The sequence below is a fragment of the Lepidothrix coronata genome, unplaced genomic scaffold (assembly GCF_001604755.1).
Source record: "Lepidothrix coronata isolate B3197 unplaced genomic scaffold, Lepidothrix_coronata-1.0 Scaffold7, whole genome shotgun sequence".
Lineage (NCBI taxonomy): Eukaryota > Metazoa > Chordata > Aves > Passeriformes > Pipridae > Lepidothrix > Lepidothrix coronata.
Genome location: NW_016690187.1, coordinates 4,316,802 through 4,339,497, shown reverse-complemented (window position 1 = coordinate 4,339,497; position 22,696 = coordinate 4,316,802). Strand labels below are relative to the sequence as shown.

General features: G+C 47.4%; 1 protein-coding gene across 3 annotated transcripts in view; it reads left to right on the top strand.

The window, feature by feature from the left end:
• The window catches only part of NRP2 (neuropilin 2), an 88,330-nt gene extending 65,640 nt beyond the window's left edge, over positions 1-22,690 (top strand). The window contains exons 14-17 of one of the 3 annotated variants that reach the window (XM_017837834.1): positions 92-188; positions 2,658-2,699; positions 19,044-19,109; positions 19,777-22,690. In XM_017837834.1, coding sequence (XP_017693323.1) covers positions 92-188; positions 2,658-2,699; positions 19,044-19,109; positions 19,777-20,030 — 459 coding nt within the window. In that variant the 3' untranslated portion in view covers positions 20,031-22,690. Of the gene's footprint in view, positions 1-91; positions 189-2,657; positions 2,700-8,693; positions 11,586-19,043; positions 19,110-19,725 lie in introns of those variants that run through there. The other 2 variants (XM_017837828.1, XM_017837842.1) reach the window with 2 other exon arrangements.
• Positions 22,691-22,696: the final 6 nt, after the last annotated feature.

Below are 22,696 nucleotides of genomic sequence, written 5' to 3'. Positions count from 1 at the left end.
TGCAGGGATTTCCCCTCACTTTCCCTTGGGAGCAGCAACCACTCTCTGCTTCCCAGCTCAGCATTAACATTTCTGTCCCAATTTCTCACAGATTGTGTTTGAGGGATTTATACGCAATGGCCACTCAGGAGAGCTCGCCCTCGATGACATCCGGCTCGGCACTGACATCCCGCTGGAGAACTGCATGGGTATGTGCTGCCTCCAGCCATGGGGTCAGGGATGGGGGTGGGGGAAGCTGGGGCTGGAAAGCCTTTGCTCACAAGGTGTCAGTAGGACACCTCTCCTCTGCTTGAGTTACCAGGAGTTTCTGGATATCAGCTGGGACATCCCTTGCCCATTAAAGAAATGAGGGGGACTCAGTCTCTGGGGGACAGGAGCTCTGCCTGCGTTGGTGTGAGAGGAAGGAAGCATGTCTCTGCCATGCAAAGCCAAAAGAGCAGCACTAACAGTTACTGGGGACTATTCTGTGTGATAAGGACATACACTGAATTTAAAAGGAAAGTGCTTGACAAAAGAAACCAGCTGTCAGTCAGCATTACATGCTTAGAGGGGCTGATGAGTTCAAAAGGAGTCTTCTCTAACAAGAAAGAAAATAGCAGAGGGGTTTTACAGCAATGTTAACAGAATAACAAAAGAAATTTTTGTCCTAGAATTCACTGTTCCTCAAACCAGGCCAAAAGCCAGGTGGAATAATTCAATGTAAAAGACAGAGAGGACTTGGAAAGAAAAAAAAAAAAGAGCAAAAAAAGATGTGTCCAGCAGTTTGCTGGTGGAGCCACATCCCTACCCTTTTCCTCTAGCTGGCATGTCCATGCAGGCACTCTGATAGCTCTGGTTGCCATCTAGCTTTGGTGTGGATTTAGAGGTATCCCAGTGGAGCATGGGACCAGCAGTATTCAATTAGTGGGATCTGTGCTGAGACCCACCCACAGTAACTAGGTCCTACGCTTCTGCACGGCCTGGGGGGGCATGTTTTACTGCTAAACACCTGCAAGGTGTCCGACCCATCCTGAAGCCAATGGAAAAAGTCAGTGGAGCAGAGCCTCTCTCCCTTCTGGGCTTTGAAAGGCCCCATTCAAGGAAGCTGCTCTCCTCTCCCCCACCAAGGAAGGATCCCAGTGCCTCCTTACTCAAGCAGGACAAACGCTTTCTTCAAAGAGGGGTTTCTCAGGGGAGGAAGCACCCGACAAATTGTGATTGAGAAAGGCTGGTCCCATGGCTTGCCCTCGTGTGCAGGCAAGCAATGGCGAAAATGGTACAGTAACCAGGATTGATAATAGAACAGAGGACTAGGACTGCCCCAGAGATGCTCTTGAGTGCTGAGTCCCAGTTTCTTTGATGCTTTGAACTCTGCTGGTCTCCCATCTGCCAAAGGAGCTAATACTTCAGATGTCAAATTCCCTGTATTTAAGGCTTTACTGTGGTGTTTTAATCCCTTGCCTTCTATGGCATTAAAGAGAAGCAAGACCAATGATTAACACTAATAGCATTTCCTATCTGACTTCTTTTGAGCTCAGCAATTCACCTATCTCCAGGGTTACTGTATCTTGAGCCTCATGAACCTAAAGCTTAATATTTCAAAAACAAAAGCATTAATAAATTACAAAGTTTCAAGCATTGCCAGCCCTAAAAATAACACCAAACTGCTACACAAAATTATTTTTCCCAATCTAGGAAGTTGAATGTGGATCTTATAACCCATAAGGAACATTTGTTTCAGATCATTTCCAGCAAAGGGCTCCCACTGCAAACTTTAACATAACTAAGGGGTCATTTCCGATTTCACCAAAATAATAATGAAATGGTAGAGATGCAGTGCTGCTCTCTCTCTGTCAGAGCCATGAGAATAGCTGACTCCAGCACAGACTACTGTCTTTTCAAACATAATCTTTGGAAGTAATCTGACTCCTTTTTAGCATGAAAGAACGCTAATAAGTCAAAATAATTTTTTCCTTTGACAAATGTGTCATTCGCATTTTGAACCCGAGTGATGATTTCCTAACACTCAGTCGAGCCAGTCTGCTTCTGTGACTCACAGGCATAATGCAGAAGTAATCTAAAAATAATCAGAAGCCTATTACTTCTCCGAGAAAGTAATCAGTAGTAAGTAGCGATTATTGCTTTTCAGATCCAGTAATTTGTAATAGATTACTTCTTCAAAGTATCTAGAAAGAAGAAAAAAAATCACTTGCTTTTGTTTCTTGTCACTGTGAGATGGAGAGCAGCATGGCATCACTGCCCAGAAGTAACATAGTTCCCATGTGAATAACAGTGCCAGAGTTGAGCCAGAAACCAAACCACTTTGGGAAATTTAGGGGGTTTCGGGGTTTCATCACTGGGCCAGGTGAGGCTTTGTCATTGGATGACTCAGCTCAGCCAGGATGGATCCAAATGACCTTCAACCTCAGACATATTTTTCTCTTAAGTCTGTGTCTGAATCGAAGCTTATTGCGTCTGGCTGGTCCCCAGCTGAGCCGGGTTTCTCCCTGTCCTGGTGAGGTTGGCTGGTTCTCTGTGCTGTTCCCATTGAGTGGCTTCTGTGCGGCACAGCCACATGCCTGCTCCACTTGGTCACTGCAGATCAGTAGAGACATGAACGAGGGGCCTTGTGTGTCATACTCCCCTCTCTAATACTAGTTTTTGTTTCTCCTCTGCAGAACCCATCACGGCTTTCCCAGGTGAAAACTCGTACTTTCCAGGTAAAACTGCACTTCTCTCGGTGGTTTTATTCTGCTGGCATGGGCTTTTACATCGAAGGAAAGCAATGTGTGTGCTTGTACAAACAGCAAATGATCTGAGCACTGAAATGGCAAGTGTGTACTAAACCTCCCCCGCCACAGCAGCAGGAGGTGGCACCCTGTGACTCCTGCTAGGTGACAGGGCAGGCAAGCAGGCAAGTCCCCCTGTCTTGGGACTGAATAGCATTAGGAAACCATCACAAGAGGCACTCAGCCTCCTGAAGAGCAGCTAAGCTCAAAATGGGAAAGCTGAGGAGTAGTTTTCAACTGACTTAAATGAAAAAAAAAGTAGCCAATTGAAGTGAAATCTGGTGGCAGTAACTCACATTATTGTGAGGGAAGGTGGTTCTCCAGTTCATAGATGGTCTGGCAGTGGTGGTGTTTGACATGCTGGTGAAAGAAGGTGGGATCGGTCTGCTTGGAAGGGGAAAGGAGTTGGGAAGTAGAAGTGGGAGAGCAAACTGCCATGAGGAGCTCTGAAGGTGACAGTCAATAAAAGGAAAACAAGGTGAAATGGTGCATTTAATAGCTTAATACTAGCCTGGAGCACAGAAACCAGCATTTCTCTGATCAAACCTACAGAGTAAGAGAAAAGGTGAGGAACTCTGAAAAACTGCCTTTCCCCTTAAGCAGTCAGTAGGGATGCTGTTTGTCTTGCTCTGGGGTGGGAAAAGCTATCTGCTTTTGCAGAGAAGATGAGTTTAGTCTGAGGGGGGTTCCCTGTGTTTTGATTTTGGATTTTGTTTTCCTGCCTGCCTTTTCAGCAGTGTCTGAGGGTTTTGTTGTGATGAAGAGCAAAGTTGGGGCTCCCCTTAACTTTAAAGTTGTTTTGTCAATTCAGTCAACATGCCCTTTGCTTTTGCTTGAACGTGATATCTGTACTCTTTCCCTCCCCTACTATGCTGGTGAACTGTAAGGTATGGCTGGACTCTACCCTAGAAGCAACTGCATTTCGGTGTGGGCAAAGCTGTCTCTCATGGGGTATGTGCACTGGGATCTGTGGCAGTAAAGGAAAGGTAGACAGACTGAAGTCAACTCCATCCCTGGGGATGCAGGCTGTGGAGTGTTGCCAACGTGAGGGACAAGTGCAGGGTGTAACACTGTGTTTTACAGTCATACCCATACTGTAACATCTAGGAATTTAGGTTTGCTTATTTATAGGCTGCTTATTGATCTGATATTCAGGCTTGTGACGTTACTGAAAAGCTGCTGCAGTATTCTCAGCTGACAGTTAAAGCCTCACAACCCTTCCTTACTTACGTCGTTGCTCTGTGTTCTCCTAAGCCTGGTCTGGTATCTATTTTGTGAACACCATCCTTGTCTTTTGTTACATGTGTGTTATCTTCAGTTTGAACCTCTCTCTGGGTCCTCACACTGAGTCTGTTCTAAACTGCTGCTAACTCATGTTGTTTCTTTTTCCTTTCACCCCCAGCCCTGCTGCCTATGTGCCTCCATTTCCCCATCGTATTCCCCAGGGCACACTGGCTGGGGAACGACAGTGAGGTCCCTGAGCAGCACGGGCAGATGCTGTTACAGGCACACCTCCCCTTCACACTGGAACTTGCCAGCTTGTTCCAGTGGCTCCTGCCCATTCCTGGCTCCCTCAAGGACATCCTAGGATTGGTCCTAACAGGGAGCAATTGCAGCGAAAGGTTGAGAAGGTTTCCCTGGATGACAGGCAGGAATGGATGGCACAGAGGGATGGAGTGACCTGGGAAAGAGCAAAATGCAGAGGGAAAAGATGAAGAAGTAAGACTGGAGGCAATTACATGATAATAATTAAAATGAGGGAAAGACAGAGATGCCCAGCAGAAGGAGAGGGTAAAATGAGGGGAAGAAATCCCTGGCTGGATAAAAAGGAGTTGGAGAGGAAAGACTATGCAGAAATTACTGAGATGTTCTATAGCCCCCACCCCTGCAATTACATGATGAGCTGACAAAGTCAGATGCCATTAAAAATAATAGCAAATCCTTCCTCTCCTGGCTTGTGAGCAAAGCTGAAAATATGCACCTTACAGGCTCCAGGATCACAAGGCAAATAATAAGAAGAGAACTGCGTAGGTGGAATACGTTTCAGCTAGTGGGTCGGGATCTTACAAGACCAGTAAGTGTGTTTAAACTGTGCTGCATTTGAGAGTTGATGCATTTCACCCTTAAAGAAAGGGTATAACAAGTGTCTGGAAGCAAGGAATTAGATAAATATCAGGCTAAAAATAAGAGGTGTATTCCAAAGAATGTGGAGGCAAACCACGGGAAGAATTTGCCTTTGGGACTGGTGGATTCTCTCACACCAGGTATCTTGAAATCAGATATCTTCCTGGAGAAATGACCGGTGGCAGTTATGGGGTTGAAGCTGACACTGGTTTTGTAGCATTCAGATTAGATGAGTGTAATACTTGCTTTCATCTGTGCCATCTGTGAAAAGTCCAGCTGTGTTGCTTGTCCACAGCAGTTAATGTCAGTGATTTCGGAAAGGAATATTACCTGTGACATGGAAGTGGCAGAGCAAGGCAGGCAGCCCTCTAGGAGGCTCTCTGGAAAGGGTTTTCTCCTTTTCTTCCCAAGATGACTTATGCTTTTCCTTCTTTTGGGTTTTGATTCTTGCTGCAGAGCTCCAAAACTGATCCCTGTAGAGTCTTCCCTATTGGAAAGAGGATGGGGCTGTACCTGGACAGGTGGGAGGTGTGAGCACCAGCAGCACACCCACATGAAATATCCACCCTGTAGGGATTAAATCCAGTTTCCATTGACTGGTGTCCCAAGCCATAAACACAGCAGCCACAAACTTGACAGCAACAGCGGGAGGCAGTTCTTTATTAAGACGAGAGCACTAGTGAATAAATGAGGAAGGGCAAGAGTGTGTGTGTGTGGCGGAAGGCAAAGGGGAGTGGAAAAATTATTAAGTTAGGAAGATGGATTTTTTTTTCCATCTCCCTGAGCAATGAACTTTTCCACTGATATAACAGAAAACTTGCAGAGAGCATTAGAGCCAGTAAAAACAGAGCAGATAACATCAGTGCTGTGTGCTGAGTGGATGGGCAGCTATATTTAGTGGCTGGCAATGTAAGGAAGAACAATCATTAACGTTGGGAATTGGCTGCGTTAGGGCTTAGAGACAACTGAGTGTGATTCCTTAATGACTTCAGTTGCTAAATGAACTCTCCAGACTTCTGCTATCTCCTCAGCAGGGCCATGCAGTGCGGAAACAGGGGCTAAGGAAGGGCTCTGCACCACCCCTCATGCTTGCAGCCCTGGCTGTTGCACAGGGACATCTGGAGTGGGTCAGGGCCAAGCAGGGGTTGGCTTCCAGCTGCTTTGAGATCCTCAGGGATCCTTCACACAAGTGGGATCATCTGGGGCGCATCATGCTGCTTCCCTCCATCCCCAGGCAGACAGCGGTGCATGGGCAAAGGGCAGACCCCCCTTTGTGCTCCCAGTCCTCTGGTGGACAATATACAGCCATCAGGAGGAAACCTTCCTCCTGCTCTCTTGAGACTCAGGAGCTGTTGGCATCCCTGGCACCTGCCCCCTTTCCCCACCCCAGTTTCCACTGGTGGGACCTGGTGCATATCAGTGGTGTGAGAGGCTGTTCACCCATAAATCTCTTGCTGGAGCAAGGCGCTATGTAAGCAGTTGTGTCACTAAGTGTAAACACAAGTGGCCTCTACATAGCGAGCAGCCCCACAATCTTTGCAGGGGTCAGCCCTGCACCCCGGTGCTGTCAAGCACAGGCAAGGTGTTGCTGATCCATTGGGGATGGTGGTGGGTCACATTTGGGTCTGGGGCGGCTTGCCCAGCTGGATCTGTGGTGGGAGACAGTGGTGGGTTATCAGTGCAGCTCAAGGCAGCATTGAACATGCTCAGCCTCATAGGGAGCAAGCAGCAGCCCCCATGGGGTGTCCCACACTGCCACCCCCCATAGAGACAGGTGAGGGGCAGCAGCTGCTTGGGGAAGCGCAGGGATGTGCTGCTTTCATTCCCCCCACCCAGGGTGGCCAGTGGAGGTAGAGAAGGAGGCAGAGGGCTGCCTGCTCCCTACCTGTGCCATCCCCAACACACAGCTCACCCTGCATCCCTGTTCTGCAGGTGCCGTTGGAGGGCAGGAGGGACAGGACCACCCCCATTCCTGATGGCAAGGGGCAGCTGGGGTGAGATGGGTCGAGGGTGGCATATCTGGCATTTAGTCTTCTCCTGAGACATCCGAATTTCTTGCCTTCAGTGACAAATATGTGGGTGGTTCCCAGCCTCCTGCTCTGTAAAAACAGGATTTGTTTTGCCTGTGTGGGGTTTTTTTCTAGGTTTTGAGGGGGTTTTTTGTTGTAGCTATTCATCTGGGTGAAGTGTTCATTCTTATTTTATACTCCCTGTGCCCAGGTTTTGAGGAAAGGGGAGGGAAGGAAAGCCTTGTGAGTGGCAGAGGAACCATCACTTTGCCTAATCTCCTGTGCTCCTAGCAGAAGAAAAGCCATCGCCATCCCAAATTTCCAGCCAGTGGCTCTGCTATTAGGGCAGTGTTTGGAGGGGAGGGCAGAGGGTGTGCTGCAAGATGCCCTTGCTGCTAGCAAAGCTAAGTGCATCCTGAGCTGTTTTGTATTTTCCCCTTGGCATCCTCCAAGTCTACTCAGGAAACCCAGCTGGGGTTTGGTTAGCACAGAGCTCATTGATATGCTGACACCAAACCCAGCAGCCCCCAGAGTTCTTCTTGCCAGCACCTAGCCAGGGGGCTGCTCCCCACAAGCAGGCCAGGGGCAAGAGGAGAGGGTGAGCGGAGTTCGGGGGTCAGTGTGTCCTGCATCAGAGCAAACCCTTCAGAGAGTTCCCTGGGGACTCCAGCCCCCTTGAAATAGCCAGTAAATAAATGTGGTGCAAAAATGCATCTCTCCATAGTTATTTACAGCTTTCTCCCACGAGTGTTGCTGGGGAGGTGAGAGCGGCGTGTGCAGGAGCGGTAGCGCAAAGCCGGTCGCGGGCCGTGGGCGTGAGCCGACCCCGGTGCTCAGTGCCTGCAGAGCCACGTGTGTGGACATGCTCTGTGGACAGGTGGTGAGGCTCAGCGTGTCTGATCAACAGATGTGTGCTGAGCTGTCCCAGGATGACCTGGGAAGGGAGAGCAGCGCCTTGCAGCCATGCCCTGCAACATACTACAGCTGCAAGAGTAGGAAGGGTTGACCATCGCTGAGCTGAGGATGGGCACTGCCTGCCCTTGGATTCAAGGGAGGCACGTGCTTTTCCAGCCCTCCCTGGACATGTCGCTTTACCAGCATGAATTCATAATCCTGGCTTGCTTAAGCTGGAAAGAGCATGAGTTTCTTATATGAGTGTTGGGTTGAATTTTGCAGCCCGTGCCATGTAAATAATTATAACCATCCGTTCTCACTTTAAAAAATAATAAGGAAATCTGTAGGTTTGTGAATGGGGCACCTAGTGAGACTAGATCTGTGTGCAGAGCACTTTCAAATAGAGATCTTCTTCTCTGTCTTTTCAGTAAGAACAACAAATGCTTCTCCTTGTAATCTCTTTCCCAGTCTCCTGTAGTAACTTCCTTGGCCATCTGAGATTATGCTTTTCTTCCAATTAGGAACATGATGTGTTTTGTCACTGCTTGACAACATCTGCCATGTGGAGACAAAACCAGGTGGCTGATCTGGAGATGGCCAAAAAAAAGAAGGGAAAAAAACATTTGTTGATGCCAGAAATAACAGTAATAATAGCGTGCATATGGAATTTGTATTGCGATCCAGGCAGCCTGATTAATTAAAAGGGAAGAAAAAGGCCCTTGAATATGCGGGCTCAGCAAATGCCAGGCTGTGCCCTCCCCTAGGAGCACGCCCCATACCCGGAGGCGGCTGTGGGACCTTGCGTTGCTCCGTGCTGTACTCTTGAAAGCATGTGTGTTTCTTTTTATGCGTCTGCATGCCTCCCACCTAGCAACCCTGTTCTGTGTCTCCTCCCCAGGGGCAACCCTCCTGCCAGGGACCGAGCCCACAGTGGACACGGTGTCAGTGCAGCCCATCCCAGCCTACTGGTATTACGTTATTGCCGCCGGAGGTGCTGTTGTGGTGCTGGTCTCCGTCGCGCTGGCCCTTGTGCTCCACTACCACCGGTTCCGCTATGCGGCCAAGAAGAGCGATCACTCCATCACCTACAAAACCTCCCATTATGCCAACGGGGCCCCCGTGGCCGTGGAGCCCACCCTAACCATAAAACTAGAGCAAGACCCCAGCTCGCGCTGCTGAGAGCCGAACAGGAACAAGAGAGCAAACAAAACACAAAACAGACAGACAGACAGAAACTAAGACTTCAAATACGTTGCCTCAGTTTTGCACTTTTTTCCTTACCTAACATATGTGTGAACTCTTAGACATCTCCGTCCCTTCTCCGTCCCCCAACCCTCCCCGAATCTTTTACAAACTAAACTAATGCTGCATCTTGGATTGCAAGAAGAGACACACCGCCCCTTCACTTCAGAAGTGAACACTCCCTTTCGATTACTTTTCAAGGAGTCTTGGGGTGGGGATTTTTTTTTGTTTTGTTGTGTTTATTTGGGGAATATTTTTTGCTGGTCAGCTTCTTTGTTTTGGTTTTTTTTTTCTCCTCCCAGTAGGCAGCCTGCAAGGGAACTTGATGGCGAGCCTGGAAGCTTGTGTGTGAGGCTCGTGCGCATGCATGCTGTGTCTGAGAGTGTGTATGGGAGTGTGTATGACTGACTGACTGTGTATTTAGAAAAAGCCCCTTTTTAATTTGCTTATCGTTGCTTCTACTTGCACAGGGAATGCTTTTTTGTTGTTGTTAATTCCCCCCCCCTTCCCACCTCCTCTCTGGAAGGTCTGGGATGTGTTTATGGTGAATGTCCTGATTTGTTTACTTGGGGAAGAGAGCAATGCTTTTTTGTTGCCTTATCTAGCTTTGGCTGGGTTTCTTGTTTGATAGTGTTAAATGTCTTGGGTGCAAATTGAGAAGAGGCCAGGCTGGACAGTAGGAATGTCCACCTCAGATGGCTAGAAGAATCCAGAGAGGTCCATAGATGTTCAAAAAGTAAGATCTCTACATCTTATTCTTTCTGCAACCAACATGATAACACAGCCATTGTATGGAAGAGGGAGGGGAAACCCTCCTCTTCCCCCACCCACAAGTGAATCTATTTGAAGTTGCCTTATATCAGAGAAGCTCATAATGAATGTTTTGTTTGTATATGTTAAAGCCAGCCTTAGGGTAACACATAGACTTCAGCAGGTCTTAGTGGATGCTAAATACTGTAGTTTCTTGAGAATTGAAGGTTTATTTATTTAATAAGTATCCTCGCTCTGGGTGCTGATGGTTTTGCTTTTACAGGGGGAAGGGGGAGAGGGCTCCTCCTTGTTTTTCTGCTAGAAATGTTCAAGGGACAAGTATAGTTCCCCTTTCTGGGTTTGTTTTTTTTTCCTCTGCCCAATTCATAGCTGCTGAATCATAAAAATTGCCAGTTGACTTTCTCGAATATCAGTTTTGCGTTTGCTAATGTTCTGCTTCTTAGAGTGCCAGTAACATCTAGCAAGCAAAGCCCAGCCTGTGCACCTGGGGGGCCCAGCTATTGCTGCTGCTTAACTCGGGAGGCAAGGAGGAGCCTCCACATGCCTCTGACTGTTGAATGGCCCAGCATATTGTAGTGGAAATGCCTTATATAAATTACTGAATGATGACATGCAAAAGTGGTTTGACTTGTTAACCCTAATCTGTTTGCAGGCAAAAAAAAGTACCTCCGGTGAGCAAGGTTCTCCATCTTGTTTGTGTTCATTTGTGATCAGTGATCAGATTCCCTCCCCCCTCCTAAACTTGCTAGTGCCCATCCCTTCTTTGCCCATGAATATTGCATAAGATGAATCAAGCTGAGCAGCTCTGTTAACTTCAGTGCAGTCTTGAGCTTCCTTTTGGTCTGGGAAAAAAAGTAGAAATACAAACGGTGCTGTGCGTAAGTGGTATTGACCCCTATGGCAGCAGAGCCCTATCCCCAAGGGATCTCTGCTCATGGGGGTGTCACTCTCCCCCACCTCCTTGCCTTAATTCATGCAGCCAGTTTCAGCTCTCCATGCTGTTTCCACAACAGATTTCAGTGGGACCCCCTCAGCTGCAGCAGCAAGTGTCTAAAACATGCAGGGAGTGCAGAAAAAACCCAGGGTGATGTGCCATGGTGAGCACACTGGGGTGGTGGGTGCTTGGGGCAGCCTTGCACCTGGGAGCCGGGCCCAGCTCCTACAAGGTTTTCAAGAGCAGCAGGGACATGCCTGTCTCAGCAGGGCCAGAAGGGACCTGGGGAGCTCCTGTCACTTTAAAGGCAGTACCATTTAAGGGTGCCTGGAGAGGGGCTTCAGGGCCAGGGTGCTTTCATCATGAGCCTCCTCATCACACAGCACTGGTGTTGGGGTGCATATGGTTTGGGATGTGAAATCCTGTCCCCCTCAGCCAGCTGCAAATTAAAACAGATGTGAAATACTGGCATGCCCTTGCTGCATTATCAGGTCGGCATAAGCCACGTCAGCAGATGATACTGTCACATTTCCAAAGTCAGTTCAGTCTCCCTAGTTCAGATGATCTCCTCACTTTGACCAAGTTCACCCTTATGGACTTAGCAAGTATGCATTGGCATGTCAGAGAGGAGAATGTGGCACCCTGTCCTTCAAACCAAAATCACCAAAGACAAAACAGAAGGTCACTTCAAGATTTTTACTCCCAGTTCTCCCCTGCTCCTCAAACCCTGACATCCCCAGCGTTGCCCAGTTGCCTGTGTGTGAAAAATATCTTGTGGAATTTTGAAATTCTTTGAAGATGTATTGTGTGGAATGTAATAAAATGATGATATTTTTATACAAATATCTGGGGTTTTTCTTTCTTCTTCTTTCTTTGCTAATGAGAATGCTGTTGACTGAAGCAAAGCTGAGTTTCAAAACTCCATGTTTTCTTTTGGAGCATCAGGGCTATTTCTTTTAGCAAAGTGAAGCTCTTGTCCTGTGCAGACTCAGCTCCCTGCAGCGCATCTCCTGTGTGCACCCTGTTTTGCTGCACTCAGGATCAGGCCATTAATAGCAGCTTTTAGATCCATTACACTTGTAACAGTCCTTAGTGGGACTTTTGGGCAGCTGGACTGACACTTGGGATTGTTTGGGGATTTCACTAATGTTTCCTAAGTGCTAAATTGCTCAATGTGATTATGCAGAATTTCTTCAGGGGGCCCCTGGAGACAGGACATCCAACTTCCCGGGGCCCCTGTGGCTGGCTCGGCTGCCGGCTGTACTGTCCCTGAGCACAGCAAAAAAAGGGTAAGCCGTTACTAAAATTAATAATGAAAACAGCAACACGTTCCTCTTCTGTGCAGTCCTTTCCTCTGCATGTCAGACTGTGCAGGAGACCTCCTCGGGAGTGGCCTGGGTGCCACAGCACAGAGTGTTTAGAGAGGTGTGCATCCCCTGCCTTTCCTTCACCTGAGCCCTCCCAACTTGTTACAGGGACCTCTGCTGCAGCAGTTCTGCTTCTTGTCTTCTCTAGGTGCACCTTTCAGCCCTTCAGCAGTCAGCAGCATCACCTTTCATGTGAAATACATTTTGTTGCCAGTTTGAGAAGTTTTTCCTTCCCTCCTTCATTTATTTTCCTTCTATTATACTCTTTACCCTGGCATACAGCTCAGCTTTGCAAGGAAACTTCCTGACTTTACTAGGAATTCAGGCCATCAACAAAAAAATAATTCAAATGTGATCCCTCACATTGGCTGTTCAAACACAAGCAAAGCTGAGGACACATGCTGCTTTTCTGGGGGAGGGTTTTTTTTTTTTTTTCTCTAATTGTACAGCAAAGCCCATACACTTGTAATTTGCATTTTGTACACTTCAGCGACTGTTCAGGCAAAATTCAAAACAAATATGCATATGTGAAAAACAGGGAGAGAGAAACTAGCTGATGGCTTCTCAACAAGGAAGAAAAAAATTCTGTTAAGTAAACAGACGAAAAGGGAAGAATCATTCAGGGTCTAATTATTCCCTACGTGAGCCACAGACAGATTGACCGGAGAGTTGGGTCCTGCTCAGGCTGCAGCACATCATAGGGAAGAAAGCAGCTAAATTAGCATGCTTTGTTTAAGGAAATAAATACAACTTAGTGTGATTTTGATGCAAACTCTTCTGCCAGTAACTTCATGAATTCAAGTGTTTACTTAAAAAAAGGGGTAAACTTTTTGGGGTAGCTGTTGGGGCTCTGTATTTCAGGAAGCAGTATTAGAGGTGGAAGCCTGATGTCTCCTGTGTGGCATGTGGAGGCTCTGGGCATGGCTCCCTGGTGGAACATGGGGTGATGGTGTCACTCTTTGTATCTTTATGGTTGCTGCTGTGTTGTAGGGAAAGCAATGCCATGCGGTTGGCAGAAGGGAGTCCATGGACATTCTCTGTAAATGACGGGGCAAAGCCAGTGCCTAATGTGGATGTGAGAGATGGAGCACTGGCCTGGCAAAGCAAAGGGCGCTGTGGGAAAGGGAGGGCTGTGCTGTGCCTTGGCAATGTCAGCATGCCCGAGATGGCTGATCACTCAGGCTGCAAAGTGCAGTGCTCATTCACCAGCCGAGAGACTGGCCGCACAGTTGGGTCAGCCTCCTGCCAGGGCATGCACCTGCAGGATGACACTCGGCACAGGGACGCCAGAGCCGCTTCCCTCCGGGCTGTGTGGGCGAGGTTGGCTTTTCCTGGCAGGGATGAAATGCCTCTGCTGGTGAGTGCAAGAGAACAAGGTAGAAACCAGACTGTGCACGGGCTCTGATTGGATTTTTGTCCCTCTAGAAACCCTGTGAAAACCTGCTGACTTTATCGGGGCCGGCCCCCGCTTACTCTATGTCAGGGCAGCAGAGTGAGGCGCACAGACAGCAGGCGAGGCCCCAAGGCAAGCTTGGACAGCCGCCTGGCTTTCCTCCACAGCTCCTCCATCAGTGGCTTTGGCGGCTCTTAGCAGAGACTGCAGGCGTGACTGCCACTTTGAGGAATCGTGTGTCGTTAGCCACTGCGCTGTAAAAACAAACAGCAACAACGGGGAGGGTGATAAACATATCAGGATGCCACAGAGCTGCCAGCTTCTCCCCCAGCTCCAAGTCCTTGCATGGTGGCAAGTGCTGCCCTTGCACCAAGGAGCTAGTCGGTTTGGGACTGGTGAGTGTATCCTTACCCAGATAGTCCAGCACTAAGGGAGAGGAAGAGGAAAACCATGCTGTGTAATGCCACTGTCATGCATACAGCATGCCACCACCACTGTTTCCCTGGCCTGGTGTTGGTGCAGAGGAGAGGTGCAAAAGCAGGGAACACTGGAGAAGGGATCAGGCTGCAACAGGGGACATGTCTGCTGCAGAGAGGGTTTGGCAGGGTCCTTGTTTGGGCAGCCACCTTGGCCATCTGCCATGTGTGCAGCAGGGCAGGGTGCCGCATGTTGGAGGGCAGCACCGGGGCTGGAAATAGCTGCCTGCTCACATCCGCCTCTGCCTCAAGCACCCAGCCTGCCTTCATGTCTCCAAATGCTTTTGGTGGGGGGTCTTCAGCTGCCCAGCCACACTTCCACATGTTTTCTGCACATGGGAAGCCCAAGGAGTGCAAGAGGCTCCTCGGTGCCCCCCAGAAGATGGTTCCATGGTGTGCTCTATTGACCACTGCCAGGGCAGCCCCAAGGCAATCTGAGAATGAGGTCCAAGGATTCCTGCACCACAGAGGGCGGCCAGGCCAGGGAGTGGCTGCTTGTTTGCTTTCTTTAATGCTCAACTGCAGCCAAAGCACTGTTTTAATTTGAAATTTGGCAGGAACTTAGTCCTTCTGTAAACTAAAGTAGTTCTGTGTTTCTGGAGGAGTGGGGAAGACAGAAGTGAGGTGGATTTTCAGCTGGAAATAGAGCAATGAGGGATTCAGAGGGAGTGTTTCTGCCTGGTGCCTGTGCTCCTGCTTTGAGAAGTGCTTCCCCATTCACTGAGGGTGGGAGGTGTCACCCCCAGCCCCCGGGGCTCCCAGCCAGAGGAGCAACGTTGCACTGCTGCCAAGCAGAGCGGTGTCAAGGCGAGGCCACCACGGCTGCTCGGCTGTGTCAAAACAAAATGACGTGTGTTGGAGTCACGCTATTGCTGCTGAGAGAAAAGGACTGGGAATGAGCAAAGATAGAAAAGCAAGGATGAGCGCGGAGACAGAGCTCTGTCTCTCCCTGCCAAGGCTGGAAAGTGGCAGTTTCTGCCCCCGTTTTCCTGGATATGGCCTCATTTAATGTTTCAGGGCAGTGTTGGCACTGTTTGGCAGCAAATCAGTCGTGCACCTCCTACACTCTCCTTGCTGGGCCGGATAGCAACTGGCCAAGAGGGATGTTGTAGCAGCAGGAGAGAGGAGTGAGCACGTAGATGGCTGCCTCTGGTCCTTTACACAGTGGGGAAACAACCATGTGCTGCTCACTTCCCCAGAAAGACCAATTTGTTGTTCCTCCTTCCTCCTACATGTTCTGCTCTTTTGTACCAGCAGGCACAGCTACAGATGTTACTGTGGAGTGAAAGATGGTAGGTAGCAATGCTCACAAGCCACCATCACCTGGTGCATCCCCTTTATCCCCAGAGCCCATGGACCCCTGCAGAAAGTGGGGAGCAGGAGCATGGGGATGGTGGGAGTGCATCCTGGGTGCTCTCCAGGCCAGGCTCCCCTGTGCCAGAGCAGCTGTGGGCAGGCAACAAAAAGAGCTGGAAATTGCTGCAAGTTCAATATATTGTTTGGGAAAGGCACCTCCTGCTGAGATGCTCATTTTGTTCACCCAGAAAGAGTTGAAGAGGCGCCATGGCCACCACCCGCAAATGCCTATGTGTAAAGAGATGTGGGGTGATAGAGCTCTGCCCCACTGTGGAGGGACCCAGCAGGAGGCAGCACTCAGTGCCTGGATTTATACCAGACAAAGTCAGTCTAGAAAGAAACAGCAACTTTTTTTTCTTGATGGTTGTCATTTGCTTTGGAAGAATGTGTCCAGGTTCCAGCAATCAGAACTTGGTGTTCTCTGCACCAAGCCAAGAGCTACTGCTGTGGAGAGGTCTCTGCCTGAGGCGGTGGGCATTGCTGGTAAGCCTGTGCAGAAGAGCTGGCATCCAGCACGTGTGGTGATGGGAAGTACATGCCAGTCCATATGACATGCTGAGCTCAGGTTTGGAGAGCTTTCCTGCAAGAAGCACAGACATGTCTATGGTGAGACACCAGATAACCTTGTCTGCCCTTGTGCCTCCTTCATCTGCCCTGGCCCAATCCCTCCCAGCCCTGCTACTATTTTAAAACAGATGTACACTGAAACTCTGGAAATACTAATTCTCTCCTCTCCCTCCGTGAGTTCATACAAACATGGTACTTAAGTCAGTCCTTGTCTTTGATTAGAATTTAATTTCTTTTTTTCAGGTCCCGTAAATTAGCCTTTTAGCTGGTAGTGCTCTCAGATCCAACAGATAACAATCTTTCTTGGCATCAGGCTGTTTCCAGCATCTTTGCTAACATCATCTTTTGGGCATGACTGGCTAGGTGCTCACAGCCATCATTCAGCACGCAAGCTTTAAAAAGTGCCTTTCACTCAGGAGAAAGCATTCTTCTTTCATGTTTAAATACAGTTCCCCCTAACTTTCTTGCCTCCCTTTCTCCAATATATTTTTTTCTCCATTAAAATACAAACTAAATTGTTCCTGGAAGCTGCCCTTTAAAGAAGCAGCTCTCCACAACAGAGAGCGATTCATGTTTCTCCCATTCTGCCCAGCAGTTTGCAAGGGCTTTTCTGGGGACCCCTTTCCAAGAGGGCTGCTTTATGTGGCCTGCTTCACTTGTGACAGTATTGCTGAGACTTGTTCCAGAGGAGCCTCATTGATGACAAATAGCAGGCTAGATTCTGTGACAGGCTAGATTCCAAATCATCTCCACTAGGAACTGAACTGAGACCACCAGCTTCAATTCCCACAGACACCCACACAACCCCAGCTGATTCAGTTAATGACTCGAGAAACCCCAGGATGGAAAAAGAAATGTCAAATTATGTTTTTCCAAAGCTGGTGTAGAGCCCTGCATGATAACATATAGTTGAATAGCAGTGAAATGGCATGTGGGGAACAGAAGAATGAGGGCCTGAGGAGGAAGGAAAATGGGCAAGGAGGAAGATATCATTTAAGCAGGACTTAAGAGTCATATTAGCATGGGGAATTGAGCAAATTGCTAGACGAGTAAATAGATTCTGGGCTGGGCTTTTTGTATAAATGTTCTCTCTTTTCACATTTTCCCAGCGCTCCTTCCTTTTAGTCTGGACAAACTGGTGTTCTTTTGAAAGTGTTAATTAACCAATACTTCTTTTTTTCTGGCTTTTCCCTCAAGGTTACCCGGGGAAATAACAAAAGGACCAAATCGCTAGCTTGTTCTCATACAAAATTTAGAGCAGCTACAATATGGAAAGGCAAATGACTTCCAACAGTCTTTCCCCACATATGGACTCCTTGGGCAGACTGTGGCCCGATTTCAACCTCTGCTCATCTTCGAGCAACATACAGTTTCTGTAGGGTTGTGTGGGTGACACGGATGGCAAATCTCACTGCTTGTCTTCCAATGGACAACTAGCAATGCACACTCCATGTGTGAACTGCTTTGCAAGTTATTTTTCCACATGTTTGGTTCTAAATGTTTGCAAGAAGCCCTCAGGCAATTCTCCCAGCCCTAAGATGTTGCCATCTGGGCCTGTCAGTTCGAGAAATGTTGAGAAATCATGTGAACTCGCTGCTAAAGTGAGGATTTATGGAAGACAGTGTGCACCTATGTTTCTTCAACAATCTCCCAGCAGCCTTGAGTCATTTTAACTACCTGACTCACTAAAAGCATAACTCATCATCAGGAGGGTTGTGTGTGTTCCTGTTGCCAGATTCACTTGAAAATTCAAAGAAATCCCTTAATCCCTTGCGTGTTGTTACAGTTCTGCCCAAGGAATGGGTATTTGGCAAGGTATCATTAGTACTAGCACAGAGGATCTCTGCAGTCAAGTGTAAGGTGGTGTTGAGGCAGCATGGTGTTCAGCAGAGCCCCCCGCTCTGGAAGTGAACCTTGAAAGGTTGCTGGCAGGAATTGCCTGATATGGTTGCCTGGGATAGCAAAAAATGGATTTGAAAATTCAAGAGGCCTTTTCAAGTCCTAAATATCCATGCAAATATGCAGAAATATTCTCTTATAAGGTTTTGAATAATTTCTTTGCACTTGTTTTTTTAGTCACAAGTTACATTCTTTGGTTTTGGTTGTTTATAAGTAACCTCTTTAAACTCTTCTTGCCATTTTTGCACAAGACACAAAGTAGTCTTGGTTTCCAACCACAACTATTTCAAAGGTGTGACTTCTATCGCTTTCTAGTAGTCCCTGATTTTCTGCATTCCTGATCATTTCAAGACACCTTCTCAGCTGAGGACCCCAAGTTACAGTCAGCTTTGAAAAGTCTTGGCAGATTGAAATGAAAAGACATTTTCTTTTGGAAAAGTGAAGAAGTGAAAAAATCTCTCTGTACGTAGAGATAATGCTAGGAAGACTGCACAGGAAAATAGCTTACTTCTGCTCAGATTATAGTATGTGCATTTGGTTACTAGTCCTTGGTCTGTGCTGAACAATAAAAAGAAATGTCATCACTGAAAGGAATTTGGATCAGAGAAATATTAACATAAATGCCTAGATATGGACACCCATTTGCCTCTCTCCCAATTTCAACCAGCTTTTGCATTAAAACATATAATGATGATACACGAATTCCTCAAATTACTATGAATTTATCTGAAACCCAAAGAGGAACTGGATCATTGAAGCTCTGTATCCAGTAAAATGTATGGGGAAAGATGAAAAATAGAGTGTGTGCTAAATGGATCCAGCATTAGTGGCAAGTAATGAAAGGCACTAAGATCCTATTCAAAGTTGTAAGGGTAATACCCAGGAGTATGTTAATAGTGAATTATGGCCATTATGCAGGCACCAGTGACAATATTTTAGTGCTATTCAGGTTGTCTGGTTTCTTTGCTTTTCACTCTCTTTTCTTCTTAAAAGCTGGTCATTTGGTGGTCATGAAATGTGATGTAGTGGGAAGATCCTGTTCTCTCAAAGGTGCAAGAGTCTTCACTGACTTTGGCCAAAGGAAGAAAAGAAAGAGTTCTTCCTCCTTCCATGAGAAAGAGCATTGTAGTAGTTTTGACTGTTACTTTTTTTCTGGCTGGTCTCTCAATCCAGTGACCAGTGGCAATAATACGCCCAAAAAGGCCTATTTTAACAAACAGTGCTTCCCATCTTGTTGTTCTAGTGAACTTCCCAAGAATGGAGGATGACTTTCCAAGCTCTGAGCAAGACTTTGAAGACAATGATCCAGGTTGGTACCCAAATGCCACATGGACAATCTGTGCCAACTTGTGTTTTAGTATCAGATGCTATGATTACTCACAAACCTCAGCTTTAGTCGGTATTAGGAGCTATAACACACTTAAGAACATACACTGAAGAGGTGGCTTAGTGTCTGGACAAAGACATTAATTTTCTTTTCCTGTTTTCAAACAGCCAGCAACCTTGCAAGGTCAATATATTGTATTTGTGTTAGAACAAGTGAAAGTGAGCTTTCAAGCATTAATTGATGCTTGCATAGCATTTTGACTTATAAATGAAGAAAATTAAGTCTGAGAACTGTGACAGATTGTTTCCATAGCTTTGAACCCAGTGGCACTGAAAGGGCTAGAGTTTCGGGGGGTGTAAATTGCTAGCATGCCATGTAAATGGTCTGATGTGTAAAAGTGATTTAAGAGTGCCTAACTTTCTAGGTAGTTCAGTGCTTCACAGTATTTCTAGACCCGGTTTAGTGAATCCTGCTGAAATATTCTCAGATATATATACTTATACCTTTTTAAAGCTGTCACAACTCCAAGTAAGTAATGGGTAAAGGTGAGAGGGAATAAAAAGTGATCCCTGGATAATAAGTGCCCGTTCCACTGCAGATTACTTTGGATCGGATAGGAACGACACACTGTTCTCTACTAACTCTCCAGGAACCCCGAAGCTGGACAAAGAAAAAAGCTGGCTGTACACCCTGGATCCCATCCTGGTGACCATTATAGCAATGAGCTCCCTGGGCGTCCTCCTCGGGGCTATCTGTGCTGGTCTGCTCCTCTACTGCACGTGCTCGTACGCCGGGCTGTCCTCACGGAGCTCCACCACGCTGGAGAACTACAACTTTGAACTGTACGACGGCATCAAGCACAAGGTCAAGATGAACCACCAGAAGTGCTGCTCGGAGGCCTGATGGGTGCCTGGGGATCACCCTTGGCATTGTGCCTCATAAGGTGGGCTGGCATGGGGTACTTTTTTGCTGTTTTCTATGGGAACTGAATGCCATAACAGGGAATAAGGGGAGTTGTTGCTCCTGCCACTAGGTCCTGCTGGCGAGTTGCACTTTGCCAGGACTGAGTGGGTTTTCCTGCAGACCAGACTGTGCTGGGCAAAGGGGGTAATGAGCCCCTCGTTTGTTGGTTCATCTTCATTTTCTGCTGATGCGAGTGGCTGGGATGTGGTGAGGGAGACTGGTTTACCTTTTGGATGTGAGAAACTAAATGTTGATTGTTATTTCCCACCTCCTTTCTCTGGTGAGTTGCTGAGAAGGCTGAGGGATTTCTTTAGAAATAACATACACACACATACACGCAGAGAGCCTGTCCATTTTAGACTCCATCCAGATATTGTTGTAGGGATTTGTGCACTTCACACTAAGAACAGGAAGCTGCAGTTTGCAGTCCTGAAAATGGAAGTATGTTGTTACCTTCAACTTTCCTTCTCCTGGTGGTGGGGGAAAGGTGGGATACTGGCTTTAGTGTCAATGGTAACAACAGTGCTTTCTGAAATCATTAAGAAATAAAATAGAAAGGAAACCCTATATGTAGAAGCACCTCTTTGAGAGAAGCTGAAGAGCCTTAAAGTGATTTGTGAATAAGAGCCATTTATTAAATCCAGATCTTTGATTGCAACAACTGACGCCTTCATCAGGAAGGCCTCTCTCTGAATCTTCCACCCCTCTTGAGCCTGCCATTTTTCTTTTTGTTATAATGAGAAAATTGCAGCAAACAAAAGATAGAGCCTGTCAGGTGTCCGGCACTTAGGCAACGGCTTTGGGAAGGGGGCTTCACTTGGGGTTTGACTTGAGGTACAGTGCCAAGGCCTCTCCAAAGTGCCAGGGAGAGAAAATGAACAGGGAAGGAGGCTGGAGCCGTACCCACAGCCCCTGTGGTAGAGCCTGGCCATGGTACCCACTGGCCCCCCTCACTTTCACAGTTCTGTCTTTCTCCCTGGAGCTGGGGGGCATGAATTGGTGCCACCAGCACCGCTGGACCAAACGGCTGCCGCCATATTCCCTTTGGAGCAAAGCTGCGCTGCTCCTGATCAGTAGCAAAAACCCCAAGTTTTATTTATGAGCTGTGCTTTTTTTTACTTTGAACAAGTGCCTTAGAAGAAGTATTTTTCCTCCATCTGATGATCAGTGCTGTATCAAACAGCAAGTGAGGCCTTCATCCTTCCCTGCAAAACACTCTTCTTCACCACTCTCTGCTGGGTAGAGCCCAGTAGAACAAGTCTGGTCCTTCTACTTTCAAGTGGTCTGACTACACTGTCTGGCAGCTGATACTTCTCCACTTACTACTGTGCTGTGGGAGAGGAGCATTAGGAAAACAAATGGAGAAAAAGAATTCAAATGCTGGGTCCCAAACCAATGTCCTAATTTCCATTTCAGTACAGACTGATCACCCCTGTTAGCTTGCACATACGTAAACAAGAAACCTTTCCAGCACATTGGGTTTCCTTTTTCAGGGGCTCCAACACACCTGATGTGTCTTGATTTGTACCTTTCACCTGGCAAATAGTTGGGGTTGGGGATGGAATTTTTTTCTTCGCTAACTCCAGAGCAACAAAGGTGTGATGTGCTGTGAAGCTCAGTTTGCCCAGCCCCTGCAAACACATTGTGCAGGAGGCCAGGTGTTTGGGGAGAGGAGCAACATCTGGAGAGGAGATGAGCATGGACACATGAGCAGTGCCACAGCTGCTCCTCGGTACTGTGGGAATAGGAACATTTGTCTAGTGTTTCATGAAGAGCTCCCTCAGACAGTAAGTTTTTAGAAAAAAAGAAAAGACTTCTCTGCTGTAAGAAAGATGCAGGTGTACTGGGGGAGCAGATACCAGCAGCTGTGTCATCAGAACATCCATGGTTCATACACACACGCAGAGACGCGCACACACAAAGGCCTTTGGTTTTTTAATTCACACTGTGCACCCGACAGAAACAGTAAATGTATCTCCGATTCTCCTTTTGAATCACCTTATTTCTTTTGGCATTCTTCGCAGACAAATTCCACAGGGGTGTTATTTTACTGTACAAAAGAAACAGAGGCAGTGAGAGGAAATGTACCAGACCATTTCAAAGCTGGATTGCTGCTGCTCAATGATTTTATCCCCTTCACATCACAGGAGAGGGGAAGGATGAATGGAAAAGGACCATACACTAGAAAAGCCAACTTAGGCAAACAATAGGTGAAAATATATAATTAAAAAGGTGATGTTATGGTGTCTAGTAGGCGTACAGAGAGAAGAGTTCATATATACATATATTCAGAAATAGTGTGTTTGCACACGCACGTGAATTCTCTGTATGTATCGTGTATGTGACTTATTCTGTGGGACTGACTCGTGTTAATGTATCTCTTGATCTGGGGCAGGAGAGTACTGCTGATCTTGGCACTAAGGTGGCACGGGCCCAGCAAAGCGCCCACCCTGCATGTCCCACCTGCCCCTTGCAGATGGGGCAGGGCCCACGTGTGCGCTTGCCAGGTGGGAGAAGGCCGAAAATGCTGCACAGCCAATACCTCACTTACCTCTGCCGGGTGCTTTACTGTTCTACGGAAAACTGTGTTTGATTGTAACTTTAAC